Consider the following 14,027-nt stretch of genomic DNA (forward strand, 5'->3'; position numbering starts at 1 on the left):
GTTGAAGTTCTTATTATTTTCAGTTGGAGATTCGGTTAATCACAAAATCGAGATTGAATTGGAGTTGTGTATTACTCTATTTAGTCTAAGGATACAAGAACATTGCAAATAATCTTGCTTTTCTTTTGTTGCACATTTCATTCAATAGGAAACTGAAGATGAAACATAATGGTGATTTAATCTCTTTCCAATGATATTTCAAGATAATATCTCAAGAGAGAGCTGATGAAACTAACATGAATTTACTTTAAGCTGCAAAAGATTTTTCTCAATTTTCGATCCTTGAATTAATAAAGGCAGTTAAAAAATAGCATATATCATTCTGATCCAATTAATATGACAACTGAATCACAAAAATATAGTTAAAATAAGGCCAGAGACCACACGACCAAGACCAAAGATCTATGTGTCAACTTTATGAAGATGATAAAACTGATTCTCATTCATTAAAGAATACAGCAGCAAAGCATATATATATATATGCTAGCAACTCTCATGGAATCTCCTTGTGCAAATCGATCTCTTAGATCTTTCCAAACTTCGGAAGCTACATCGAACCGCAGTAATTATACTTAGGATCAGTTCTTGGAGGAACAGTGATAGTGCCATCGATAAATTGCAATTTGTTTTTAGAGAGCAAGGCCATCCTCGTAGCTCTAGACCAGGTGTGGTAGTTAGAATCCGTAAGAACTGGAGTAACAAGAACCAAAGAGGGATTTTCTCCTGGATGAAGATAATATGGACTTGAAGGTAACTCGTCAACCCTGACATTTGCAAAATTTACAGCAGCCATTGTTGAAAGAAAAAACAGTAAAGTGAGAGGACAAATAGCAATTGTTCAATTAGAAGGGATACAAAATAGAGCTAGATCTGTAATCGTTGAAGAAAAAGAAGCAAGATGATGTAACCAGAAATGAGAAATGATCAAAATTGAGTTATGGTTTTTATGTGCTTGTTTCCCGAGTAAAACACAGGAAAAGAAAATAGAAGAAAATCTTGCTCTGCTACCATGTCAACTTTATGAAGATGATAAAACTGATTCTCATCCATTAAAGAATACAGCAGCAAAGCATATATATATACAAAGTAATAGAGTTGACCATTGTCTAAGCTGACAAACTAGCTACTAAGTAACTAACTACTCCAATCAAAGATTGCCACGTATACAATTAATAATAGAATAAATAGCAGCAACCAGCCAAGGAACTAGGGGCTGCTCCGAAACAATCTTAAATGCTACGAGGACGGTGGCCGCCGGGCGGAATATTCAGCATGTTTAATGCAGTATCCTTGGCGTATCTCACTCTTCTGTACAGAAAACCCTAGTGTGTCAATCAAATTCAGCCAGCACTGATTTGACAGTAACCATGACCCAAGTGTGCTGTAGTGCAAGCTTGAAGTTGTTTTGAAGAGTCCCCCCATACCCTGACGACTCTTCATCTGTCAACCGAGCCATGAGGTTTAAGCGTGAGGCCAATGGGGTTGTCATTCAAGATAGCAGCTGTCAAGAAGGCAATGAGAAGAAAAAGCTTTAAGATTGCAAGCCACTTTGGGAGGAGAGAGGTCTGAGACGGGTGAAGAGATTGATAAAGCTCTAGGGTTATGTATAGGAAATGTTAGCATTTAAGATACTGTTTGGACGTTGCATGCATCAAGAACTAATAGGCTCAAGGTGAGAATAAGAATGCGGAGATGCAGAGGCGATAATATTTTTCAGAAAAGAAAAGAGAAATTTCATCACTATTGGTACTTCCTTGCTGTGCCCATAAGCTTTATTAATCCCTCGCAGTTTCGCCCATTGAGCTTTTTTAGAGTTAATTTCATTTTGATTGGACGAAAGTTTAAATAATAAAGAAGCCCAACAGCAGCCAGACAAATTGAGCAACTCAGGAATTGAATATTGTCAAATGAATCTTCATAGAGACTGCACACTTTTTGCTTATAAGATGTTTTTTCCTTAGATACCGAATCAATCGAAGAATTGGAAGTCATTCTACAATTAGCGGCTTCGTTATAAGGAAGACAACAGCAACCTCACTCGTCTGAGAGTGCGGAGTTTATAATCCATCGAGAATGGCCAATTCGAAAAGCTCAATCTTCTATTTTAACCCAGCTGCAACTGAGAACTCCCAGAAAAGGAATGTTCATGAATTTCAGCTTCATACTATCTCACTTGATTACCGAAATTGCCCATCTCATCTTAAAAGAAATTGGCATCCAAAGATGAGATTTTTTTTATAAAAAAAAAATGCTAATAGCAGTTCAAACAGAACAGATCAATAAGGTACTATCATTGTAAACATAAATGGCTACCAAAGAAAATTCTGTTGCTTAATCGTGGTTGAAATTGATAACTCGTATAAAAGCTTGGCTCTTTTTAGGTCATTAGATCTAATGAGCAGACAACAAATATTCACAAGCTAAACAACAGAATTTATCTCTACTACTTAATGCAATACAGACAAGTAGTTCTTCGGAATGTGTCTGCCTCATTAAACAAACTAATTTAGCAATAAGAGCATATATAAAAAGTTCAAATAGATACAGAAACTAAAGGCTTCGTCAAATTTAAACATTTTCCAGAAACACGCAATCGTATGAATAGGATAAACTTAAAAATATGATGGACTGACTTTACAAGAAATCCAGTATTCTACAGTCCACTAATTAGTGAAATACCAGGAGAAACTAGCAGCTATACAGTAACTCGGTGCTTTTACATATTGTCAGTCAAGACCAAGAAGGCAACAAGGCATTACATTGGATACAAAAGCGTAACGAAACGATAAATATTTATCATCTCCAAATGAGTATATACAACCAATATCTTACCAACATTCTCTTAAAAATTCAAGGCCAAAAAGTACCGTCAGCACTATCTATGCTCTTAACAAATTGCTATATCTACAACAAAAGGATGGTAACAACTGAACTTGACGTACCTATATTTTGGCATTAGCAGATACTATAGAATGTCCCTCACCTGACCTGCAGATAAGGCATGCAGAATTTTAAAAGAGAATTTGTAATATTCAGCACATCTCATCGCACATATTAATTGGTATTTTGTTAAGCAGATAGCACCTCAGAGTCCCCTTCCCACTTCCATCTTACAATGCAGGCATCCATACTTCCTCAAGGTCTGCTAAAGGTATTGAACCTAAAGTAGCCAAGCTCACTCAGATGTCCTCCTACATCATTAGCCTAATAAAATACCTTATAATTGTGAAGTCACCAGCCAATCTTATAGTCTTGGAATACCTTAAAGTTCACAACAATGTCCATATCATATAGCAAGAAGAAATCATCATGTAGCACAGGCATTCACATTATTGCCAATTGAATCGCAAAGTCAGAATCACTAATGCACATTAACCGTGTAACAAATTTGATGGGTAACCCTTACTTTCCAAATTTTAATGCATCCAGGTAACAGTGTAGTGGATGGTATTGTTTTTCTTTTTCATTTTTTCTTTATATCAAAAAATTCTCAGGTCAAGATTAGCTTTCCTAGTTACGGCAACATTCCATGCAAGGAGACAAAATAGAAATAAACAATAAAAAATGCATAACATGTTGAGCATTACAATGTATTACATAAGTACATGTGCCTGAGAGGAAACAAGTGCAATAACTTAAAACTTTATTTAGTTGAGAGCAATCAGCTTTCCTGGGATCACCCTCCATTAGCAACTACCTCCTCCAACAATGAAACTAACCCATAAGTGCATGTGCGAAAGAGGAGACAAGTGCAATAAGTTAAAACTTTGTTTAGTTGAGAGCAATCAGCTTTCCTGGGATCACCCTCCTTTGGCAAGTACCTCCTCCAACAGTAAAATTAAAAAGGCAGCAATACATAAGCAACCCATATGAATATCAACTCATATAGGAAAGAGGATTGGTAATTTGGAATAATTATCAAGTTTTAATTGGGTGCATGAAAGATATACAACTGCAAAAGTGGGAGGAGCAGCCAGACATAAGTCAAGATGACAGACCATGAAGGACATGGAAATTTCAAGAATAGCATACTACAGTAAATTTGACTAATAAAAGATGCAAACGTTTAAAACTAAATCTCCACATAAGAATCAATAACATAATCTGTGGACAATCAAAACTTACCAAAAAAAAAAAAAACAAAGAAGAACAGTGTGTATTATGCTAAATAAACAGTCAATTCAATCACCTTGTATCTTCGATATAACAAAAAATTAATTAGTCTTGAACACCAAAGAAACCCTAATATCATAGCCAAAAGACTTGATCCCTGTAGAGAACACTAAAGACTTCATAATGCAGCATCAACAAACACATTCTTCTAGAAATTAAAGAATCTCTAATCCCTATCTTATAATTCAGTTTGTTATTTCAGTTTTTGTGCCATCTCCATCTGATAAGGTAAATTTAAGAATCTCAATGGTGCTCTGCTTGAGAATTTGTACCTCTAGATAATTTCTACCATAAACTCTCCTGTCAATTCACCAAATATTTTTCAACTGATAAAACTTTGTATAGCACATTTCTTTACCGCTACTTATTTTCCTTTGCTAAATTTAACAGGATAGCTTCTCAATAAAATCTGACTCTGAAATTCTAACTTAGAATATCCTCCATACAGTGAGAAGATGAGAACTCTTCTTCAAGATATTCAAATTAGCAGGTCATGCAGCCAAGTTATTCACTAAATTATGCAATAATTTTTAAAAATGATCTAATTGCAGAAACAGTATCAGAGGAGAAAGATGCCACATACAACTCAGCGCTACAAGCAACATCATGTTTAAGTACAGATATGACAACCAATTGCTAAGAAAAGGAGAAAAAAAGACCTAAATCAACATGCACAAAATGTAGGACACAATCACTCTGATGATTCCAGTTATTGAGTCGCCACAGGTCTCTCTCTCATGCATGCACAAGGGTATGCACCCGTGCAGACGCAATTGCACAGGTGCTTCCATGCATTAATACTATTATTATCCTCATATATTACATAAATATGCCACAAAAGATATTTAAACCTAATAATTCAGCTAATATCACATATTTATAGGAATTCATGTGGTCTCCCAATTAACTGTATGCTTCAAATATTAGTTCTACCAAACACTATGTCCAAAATTTAAACATCTGCACTTAAAGTATTCCATCCATGATTGAGAGTTCAGATCAGTGCTTAGAAGACTACTGTAATAATTAAACTAGAGTGTTTAGATTTAGTTCTAATAAGAAAAAAATATTATTCTCATTTCCTCAAGCTAGTTTCTAGAAATTTTCCAAAGATATTTCACTCCTTATTAGCCACCATAGATCCTTACTTAAAGGCATAGTGATTACATGATAGGTGTAGGGTCCGGTTTTCTATTTGTGATTGATGAAGCATCAATGAATATTGCAAGCGTAAAAAGATAACTAGAGGCAGAGGGGATTGTTCTGACGTTTCAACCCAACGATTGATTTCTTCGATAATATACATGTACTTCAACTGCTTGCATAAGAAAAAGGGAAAGAGACAATAAAGAAGCAAAAAATAATATAATTGCAAGGTGACCCACTACTAGTAAGAGTTTGCAAAACTATATTTCACAGCAATTCATATACACCCTCATAGAATTCATTGCAACATCAACTGTACAAAAAATGAAACAGGCATACTCTAAATCTACCTTTCAGAAAAATTAGAAAGAGCTCCCCACGAAGTTGTCAGCTGAAAGGAGAAGAAAAAGGACAAACACCAAGAGCTGACTCAACAATAAGACAAACACTAGTTTATTGTATAGTTAATCATCTCAAAAGCTCAACGAGAAAATAATGGACCATCTAAATTAGAGACAAATTTCGCTTAAAAAAAAATGGAGGGACAAGGAGCTATATTCAAGCTAGTAAGGTAAGAGAGGCTCTTATTCCTTGTTACCGAATCTCTTTGCAATGATAGGACGGACATCATCAGCATCAACCAGGGTCTCTAAGAAGGGAAGTAACGAGATTAGTGCACAATCTGATGGATCACTAAACCAACTCTTAATAGGAATCCCATTATTTACTTGCAAGCTGAAAACCTGAAATCATCAAAAGAAAACAACGTTTACAAATCAGGGTTGAACTGAACAAAGATGTTTTTCTACTTCTGTAGTCCCATAATATTATTTTCTCTTAGTTAGGGATAGGAGGTGCAACTAATAGGGATTTCACAAGTTGATTTAAGCAAACAAGGAAGATCTCATTTAGTTTTCTTTTCCTTTAGGAGGTTAGCTCTTCTGCTTCCATCCCAATTTTGAGAATAAGAGCTATGAGAACTAATATTTTCATTATTTCGAATCATAGCACAACCCCAAGAATTTTTTTCCCAATGACAGATCACACCATCTACTATTAGGCCCTAGCTCAGATCCAGAAATACGTTTAGATGAAAATAAAACCAAGTAAACAATCACTCATATCTCAAACAAAAGAGAAGTCAAAACAAATAAACAGCAGTGAGGAAAGAAGAGGAAGCAAACCACTGGGCAGGGTGAAAAATACCTGTGGAGAATTATCAATAATGGCAACTTTTGCAAGATCGACACCTAAAACTGTCAAATCTTTTGTGTAACTTCCATCAGTGAAAATGCAGGACTCGCGGTAAACACGGCGAGATATAAGCTTTTTCTCTGGATCCAATATGTCCAATAGCTGTGCTGCATAGATGCTCTGGCTAGCTGTAAAGATAACAACTTCAAACAACTCTGCAACTCTCTCCAAGAATGTGTGCAGATGAGGCCTCCGTTTTACGTATACAGTGTGCTCTTTCAGGTTAAAAAACACAGTAAAGGTGAAGTCCGCATCATCACAATGTTCCAATGTAGAGTGTACTAAAGTTTCTGCATATTCAAAATATACCTTGTTTAGATATTCATATAATACTTGCATATGAGAATCCAGTGCAAAGAATCTTTTTTTCTTTTTTAATTAAAAGGTAAGCAACCGATGCAAGCCAGATACAAATTCAGAAACTGCCTACAGTTGGATAAACTAGAACATATTAAAAAAGAAAAAGAGACATTGTGAGAGAGATCAGGTTACAAATTTTCCTTCTTCACACAAACATATACCAAATCAACCCAGTATCTCATGAATGATTGAGCCTGTCATAATCCAGGAAATTCCAACAACTGAAAGTTTTTAATGCTAAACAAGATTGCAAGGCCAATGAAAAGAAAACGAAACACAAGTTTCTGCTATAAAATTCAGACCCAGGAAAAGTCTCAAAGTCCTGATTAAACATATGATAAAAATTTGAGAATTTCCCTGAGCATTCAAAATAATTCTCTAAATGAGCCGACTTAAAAAATCCCAACTCATGAAATTTAAAATAAATTCCACATTTTAACACAACATTAATAAAAATTTATCAGTAACTTCATTCCTTTTTATGAGAATGTCATTTTACCAGTTCACAAAACTTAAACAATATATATAATCTAAACTTATAGGTTTTTCTCTTCTATTCTCACCACAAAAAGTCATAGCTTCATAGTGCTACATTTTGTAAAGTACTTGTTGATTGGTAGTTTCTTACATTTTCTGCAAACTATAGTATGCTATCCTGCAAGCTTCAGATGATTTCCTTATAAGCCTAAAGTATCAGGAAGTACAGTGAATCTGCATAATGTCAAATAGATTTAAGATCTTAATCTTTCCAATCCATCAACTATCCACTAGATTCACTCCAATGATGATTATTATATTACTATAAACAATAAATGGGTCATTTAAAAGTAAACAAACAAGATACCGAATCAAACAAAAAACTAAAGTAATCCAGCAGCACAAAACAAAGGCCGAGGCACAAACAAACCTATTCTTACCATCCAAATCAAGTACTAAGGTTACAGACTTCTTCATCAAAGATTCTTTTGGAGGCACAGAAGGATGATAATTTGACTCCACATCAGATAGTTCAGGTAAATTTTTGATGAAGAACTGAGGATCAAATTCTTCTGCTTGATCTGGGTCAGTGTTAAGATCAGATTCATGGTTGCACGACCTTATTTGATTAATTGCAAGGTACAAGCTAGTATTATCAGGCTCTATCATGCCTTCTTCACATGATTTCATGTCATTGGAATTGTTCATTTCCGCAGTGTCCTCAAGAAAAGGTAGCATCATGCATTCCTCAGCTACGTCAAACAACATACTTGACTCGGCACATTTATAATCAGGAAAAGGATTGTTCTCAATTATATCATCATTGACTACATTCCCATCAAAGGGTAAGCCAGCAACAATCATGTCAGAAATAAAGAAATCTGAAATGTTGCATGTTTGATAATCACATGAGCTTCTGTTATCGTCACTGTCATCAGCTCCTGGCACATTAGCATCATTGTTGCTGCCTGCCAAGAGGCAGAAGAAGCATAAAAATTAAGAATATACCACTGACAAAGGCACAAATGTTAGTACAAGAGAAACTATTGAGGCTTGAAGGTTTTTCATTTTTTATTAAATTAAAATTTGTTCCTTAAGGAACTAATTATTAGCATCTCTCAAACCTAAAATACCTTTCTCTCGTCTCTCTCTTGAGTAGTTAGATACTATGTGTTCAACCACTAAACAAGTCACACCTGTATCAGCACCGATATTTGGTAAGCTGTGAATTCCAACAGGCTCCAAAGCAGGGGAAAAAATTGTCTCCAATTTTGATGTGCAGGTAACAGTTGATTCCTGTAATGAATGAACTATCTTTAGTGAACCATGACACAGCAGGTGAAAAATCCATGCCAACTCAGTACAGGCAAATTATTGACCAAATATTCTACTTGACATTATGTGTGAAATGACAAATACTTTTCGTGCTTATCCAATTATTAATGTCCACAAATTGCAGAATGAGAATTTAAGCAGACCTAAAATGGAAAGAAACAAACAAGATCAGCAATATTTTAGTTGCATAAAAACCTTACCAATCTCTCCATAGCGCCAGAATCTACAAAAACCAATGACTGCTTCTGAAACTGAGAATTTCCTTCAATTGGAAATTCTATCTGATCAATAGCCTCATCACCTTCAATATCTGGGGTGTAAATTTCCATACTTGTTGGAACTAACCATAAATATCAGCCATCACAGTGAATTAATAAACAGCCATCACAATAGTAAATTTGCAATGTTAAATACAAATGTAAACAACAAAACAGCTTACAGCGAATGCAAAATATAATTGTGATAATGGTACGACAGCACATGACATTTTGTGGTAAGAAATAATATATAATAAAGAAAACTTAAAAAATATAAATATAAGTTTTATACATGAATCTTTTGGCAAGTTATAATGCTTTTCTTCAAAATTTAAACAGTCTTGGGAACAAAAATAATAATTGTATTGTGAGGACAGCAAGGAAAAATTAAATGAATATTTCAAAGCATTCTCTGGGTGCAGTTTCTTACCATAGCCAACCTCGCAATTCTGGAAGCACCCGTCAAATTCTGTTATATCTCGAGATACTGTGACATGAGGACCTGATTTTTTAGATATCATGCTAGACTTTTGGCAGACACTCAGACAACCTTTTTCTCTTAAAGTACCCATGCTTAGTTTGGTCTTCATTTTTAATGATGGCATTTGATCTGTTCTTATGATATGTACCACAATCTCGACTTGGAAACATCAGTGGGAAAGCAAAACCCCTCTACACAATCAAGCACCAGCCGAGACTGTTGTCATAAGAAAACAAAGGCAAAAAATCAGAATACGTGTAGACGTGAAGCGTCTCTGACATAAAAGCAATAAAATAGTTAAAAGAAGAAAAGTAACGTAATCTCAGTTTTCAGTATGTGTATTTGCCTCGGTGTCGTAAATACAGATGGACAGCAATAAAAGTCCTGGAAAGCTTTCCTAACCATTACTAGAGTATTTTACTAACAAGCAAAGCAACAAGCAGATCAATATATTGCATTGATTACTCTTGGCAGATAAAAAGATTACACAAAATCAAGTCCAACAACGCTAAAGAAACTGCAACGTGCAAGAGCAATGTATAAAGGTCAACAATCAGACTTCTCAAATACCACTCATTTAAGTTTATTCCTGCTGAGGGATGGGTAGCTTGAACAAGTTATATCAGACCAACACAATTTTCAAAAGGTTCAAAAATTCATCAATAGAATGAAATAAAAAGATCGTGTTGGGAATTTTGATGTCAAAATGACACAGACTGATTAACTGGAGAAATATTATGAGAAAAATTGGAATTCCTAAAATCAAAGAAATCTCCAACAAGATGTAATGATCTATATCTTTGAAAATTATTTACATGCTATACATAACCTCAAATTCTATCCATGTTAGAATTGCATTAACTAACTTCTTTTTCACATTTCTCAGGAAACAATTCATAAAAAATGACAGTAGTAGATAAAGTTTCTTGGCTGAACTTAAAGTAAATACAACTAAAATCAGAACAATTACTTCTCTTTTATTCGACCACCAAATAGCTTGCAAAGCTTTTCTTTATGGCCTTGCAATAATGGTAAAAAACTAAATACCAAATAGTAAATAGGATATCTTATAGTATGCTTGATTGGTTTCTAGGCCAAATATAGAAACTAAATTCTCTTTTCTGCACGAGTATAAATCAAAAGAATAACACTTGATTCAATTGTTCGGACAGACTAACACCTATCAGAACTTGGACAAGATGGATCAGAATTAAGGCCAAGAAGAGAAAACTTTTACCTCTTAGGCTGTAAGCAACAAGTTCAAAAAAAAAAATATAAATTACAAGGGGAGAGAGAAGGATAACTCTCTACTTCAGTAAAAGGTCTCAAAGCATAAAACCCATATCAGAAACAACCATAACTCTTGAAGTTCAAGACTTCAAAATGAAAGTCAACCAAGTGTTGAATCCATATAAATTATACCAAAACCCATTAAACACAACCCAAATTCAAATAAAATGAACCTAAAAAAAAAAGACATACCAACAAAACCTAAAATTAAAACCCACTAAGAATCACAGAACTCCTAAACATACCAAGAGTCAACAAAAAAAAAAATGAAGTTCAACTATCACCAATCATTACCGTTAAACTATTAAAAAAAAAAAGATCAACTAGCTACGAACAGTACTTAGAAGATAAAGGACAAAATTCACCTCATAATAAAGTTTATAACTATGTAAAAAAAAAAAAAATGAATTTCATTGTCAATTTTTGTAAAAAAGAAAATGTTTTGTAAGTTTTTACCTGTGAAGCTAAAGAAGGAAAAAAAGTACAGCAGCAAAGAGAGTTTTCTCTCTTAGAAGTTGTGTATTTAATTTTATTTTTAATTTTCTCTCTCTTAAGCTGTCTTATAATAGAAACCCAAAAGAAAAAGACTTTGGTTTGTTTTTGTTTTCTCTCTCTTAACTTCCACGAACGGTCAAGACACAGGCGATGTCGGCTTTCTAACTGAGAGATTAACGACTCAGATTAAATGATATGGACCATTAGATTTACGCCACGTGGATGTGGAACCAGCTCAGCCTGACGCGTTGACACGTGCTTGATCGTAGAAAGAGCCTTGCTTTGAGAAACTACGTAGTTTTTATTTTATACTCTCCTTCTATGGCGCGTGTGCTGTACTACTTTTACCTTTTTTTTAACAGGGTGCTAGTTTTACTTGTATTTTTGGATTTTGGGGCTAATTAGGAATATTAAATTAATATATTAATTATGTAGATGAATTTTGACCCATAACAAATTTTTATCTTTTAGTATTATATTGATAGATAATTTATATATTTATAAATATTAAATTATTAACTGTTAAATTATTTTCTAACTAAATAATAATTTAATTACTTACACATTTCAACTAATGTTATTATCTTGATTATAATTATATATATATATTAGTTTTTGAGACCTAAATTTTTTTTAACATGTATACATAATTATTGACATATATAATTTTTATTTTAATATGTATGCTAACTTTTAATACAAGAAATTTATATTTATATATAATTCTATAATTTTTGGTTAATTTATAAATTTATAAGTCACATTTCTAATTAAACACTAACTCTAATTCTAAAATATAATATTATATTTTAATATTATATTAACTAATAAATAATTTTATAATTAAATAATTATACTAATGTTATCATAAAAATAGTACATTAATTATATTTTTATATTATATTAGCTAATAAATTAATTTTATAATTAAATAATAATTTTATTTTCTAAAAAATAACATCTCAAATTATATTCTTAATATTAAATTAATAAATTAATTAATTAAAACTAATTAATATATAACTTTTATATTATTATATTAATAAAATTTTAAAAACTTAAAAATATTTAAAAATAATTAATTTACTATTATTTCTTAAAATTTTATAAATTCATATTATATATTAAAATTTTTATTAAATTATACCTACCAATCAGATTTTATAATCAAATTATTATTATGCAACGTCTGAGTAAATTACTAATGATATATAATTATGAGATATATAATTTTTTGATAGATATATATTTACATATAAATTTTTATTTTGACATTAATTTTAATTAAAAAGTGATATTAATTTTAAAAATAATATTTTAATTATAATATTAATATATATTAATTAATAAGTAATAAATTAATTTTTGAATTAATTAGAAATTATAATTTTAAATAATTGTAACTAAATTAAATTCTAGTAAAATATTTTAAATTCTAAATAGATTTCACATTTGTAAGCAATCAAATTTTATAAAATTAAAATCTATTGTCAAACTTCAACATTTTATTTTCTTTTTTCTTTTTTTCTAATATTTTTTATTTTTATAAATTTTTTTGTCATAACTTATTTCAAATACATATTCATTTCATTTAAAGTGATTTTATAGTTATTATTTAATTCATCAAAATTTATTTACAAATAAATAATATTTTCAATAATTTTTAGATAAATATTGTGCTAATATTTATCTTTTAATGCCTGTGATTGATAGTAGCTTTTAAATTTTAAAAAGTCATCCAATAGAAAAACTTCTTTTACACATGTTTTTTCTCTAAAATAAAGAAAATGAAGCTAAGGTTATATTTATCTATTAAAAGAAAATTTATTATGAAATTATCTTGGATAATCGTTGTAATGGATTATAAGTGTATCTTATCATATAAATCTATAAAAATTAATTTTATTTTAAATTTTATATTTTTAAAAATAATTAAATACTAGATTAATTAATTATATAATATTTACTTATTGATCAACCAAATTTATTATTTTTATTCATCAAATTTATTATTTTTTTTATAATTTAATCAGTGATACTTTACAGCTATAAGATTCACCTATGTAATTTTAATTTATATAAATAACTAAAAATTATACATTAATTCATTGATAATCTAATTAATAGAAGAATGTAAATAATCAATTAATTGTCTAAAATAATATCAATTGATTATCTAAAAATTAAAAAATACATTTATAATGATAGAATACTACAATAGTACTCTAGCAAAATTCTATTTTGAAGTATAATTTTTTATATAAATCACTTTAACTATCTAATATTTATTTTACAATTTTTTTAATTTTATAAAGTAACTCAGCGATTTTAAGCTTATATCTGTGAGTTAATTAAATTTATTAAATTTTTAATTTCGTTCTTTGTAAATTTAATAAATTAATATTTTTAGTATTTGATAATTTATAATTATTAAATATATTGACTGAGAAATAAGAAAAATATTTAGATTCATTCTACCATATCATGGTAAATTTAACGTGATAAATTAGGTCTATCTACTAACTTTCAAATTATTAATTCAAATTGTATAATATAACAAGAATGAAGTTCATAGAACAAAACAAGCTCCCTAAGGTTCAGTAGAATAAGCAATATAATACAGTCTATATTTTCTAGAAAAAAAATATACATTTTTAACTTTTAATGTTTGGTGCGCTGAGCAAATAAACCATTAAATACATTTATACATTTGATCTTTATAAAAATTATAATTTAGGCCCTCGCTAAACATAAAATAT

At 31.1% G+C, this 14,027-nt stretch overlaps 1 protein-coding gene across 14 annotated transcripts; it reads right to left on the bottom strand.

The window, feature by feature from the left end:
- Positions 1-300: 300 nt before the first annotated feature.
- Positions 301-11,387, bottom strand: LOC8284026. Of its 14 annotated transcripts, none has more exons than XR_007216152.1 (10): positions 11,230-11,387; positions 9,433-9,699; positions 8,946-9,085; positions 8,544-8,706; positions 7,851-8,378; positions 6,526-6,863; positions 5,918-6,062; positions 5,670-5,710; positions 2,943-2,988; positions 301-723 (listed from the first exon to the last, which is right to left on the bottom strand). XR_007216152.1 is itself a non-coding variant. In XM_048375114.1 (9 exons), the coding sequence occupies exons 2-8, from the start codon at positions 9,605-9,607 to the stop codon at positions 2,966-2,968; spliced, it is 1,449 nt and encodes a 482-aa protein (XP_048231071.1). In that variant the 5' UTR covers positions 9,608-9,699; positions 11,230-11,387; the 3' UTR covers positions 301-2,199; positions 2,943-2,965. The 14 variants fall into 14 exon arrangements, 11 of the variants coding, with proteins under 11 accessions (XP_048231071.1, XP_048231069.1, XP_048231068.1 ...); XR_007216151.1 differs by having other exon boundaries at positions 301-2,119; XM_048375114.1 differs by lacking the exon at positions 5,670-5,710 and having other exon boundaries at positions 301-2,199; positions 8,607-8,706.
- Positions 11,388-14,027: the final 2,640 nt, after the last annotated feature.

This window comes from Ricinus communis, chromosome 5, assembly GCF_019578655.1.
Source record: "Ricinus communis isolate WT05 ecotype wild-type chromosome 5, ASM1957865v1, whole genome shotgun sequence".
Classification (NCBI taxonomy): Eukaryota; Viridiplantae; Streptophyta; class Magnoliopsida; order Malpighiales; family Euphorbiaceae; genus Ricinus; species Ricinus communis.

What these genes read in the sequence shown, in the direction of transcription:
- LOC8284026 (XM_048375108.1), bottom strand. Translation starts at nt 9,607, where the DNA reads ATGCCATCATTAAAAATGAAGACCAAACTAAGCATGGGTACTTTAAGA. An exon ending in CTGGCGCTATGGAGAGATTG is followed by an intron (nt 8,707 to 8,945) that starts GTAAGGTTTTTA and finishes CATTCATTACAG; the next exon opens with GAATCAACTGTTACCTGCAC. An exon ending in TTATTGATAATTCTCCACAG is followed by an intron (nt 6,063 to 6,525) that starts GTATTTTTCACC and finishes TGATGATTTCAG; the next exon opens with GTTTTCAGCTTGCAAGTAAA.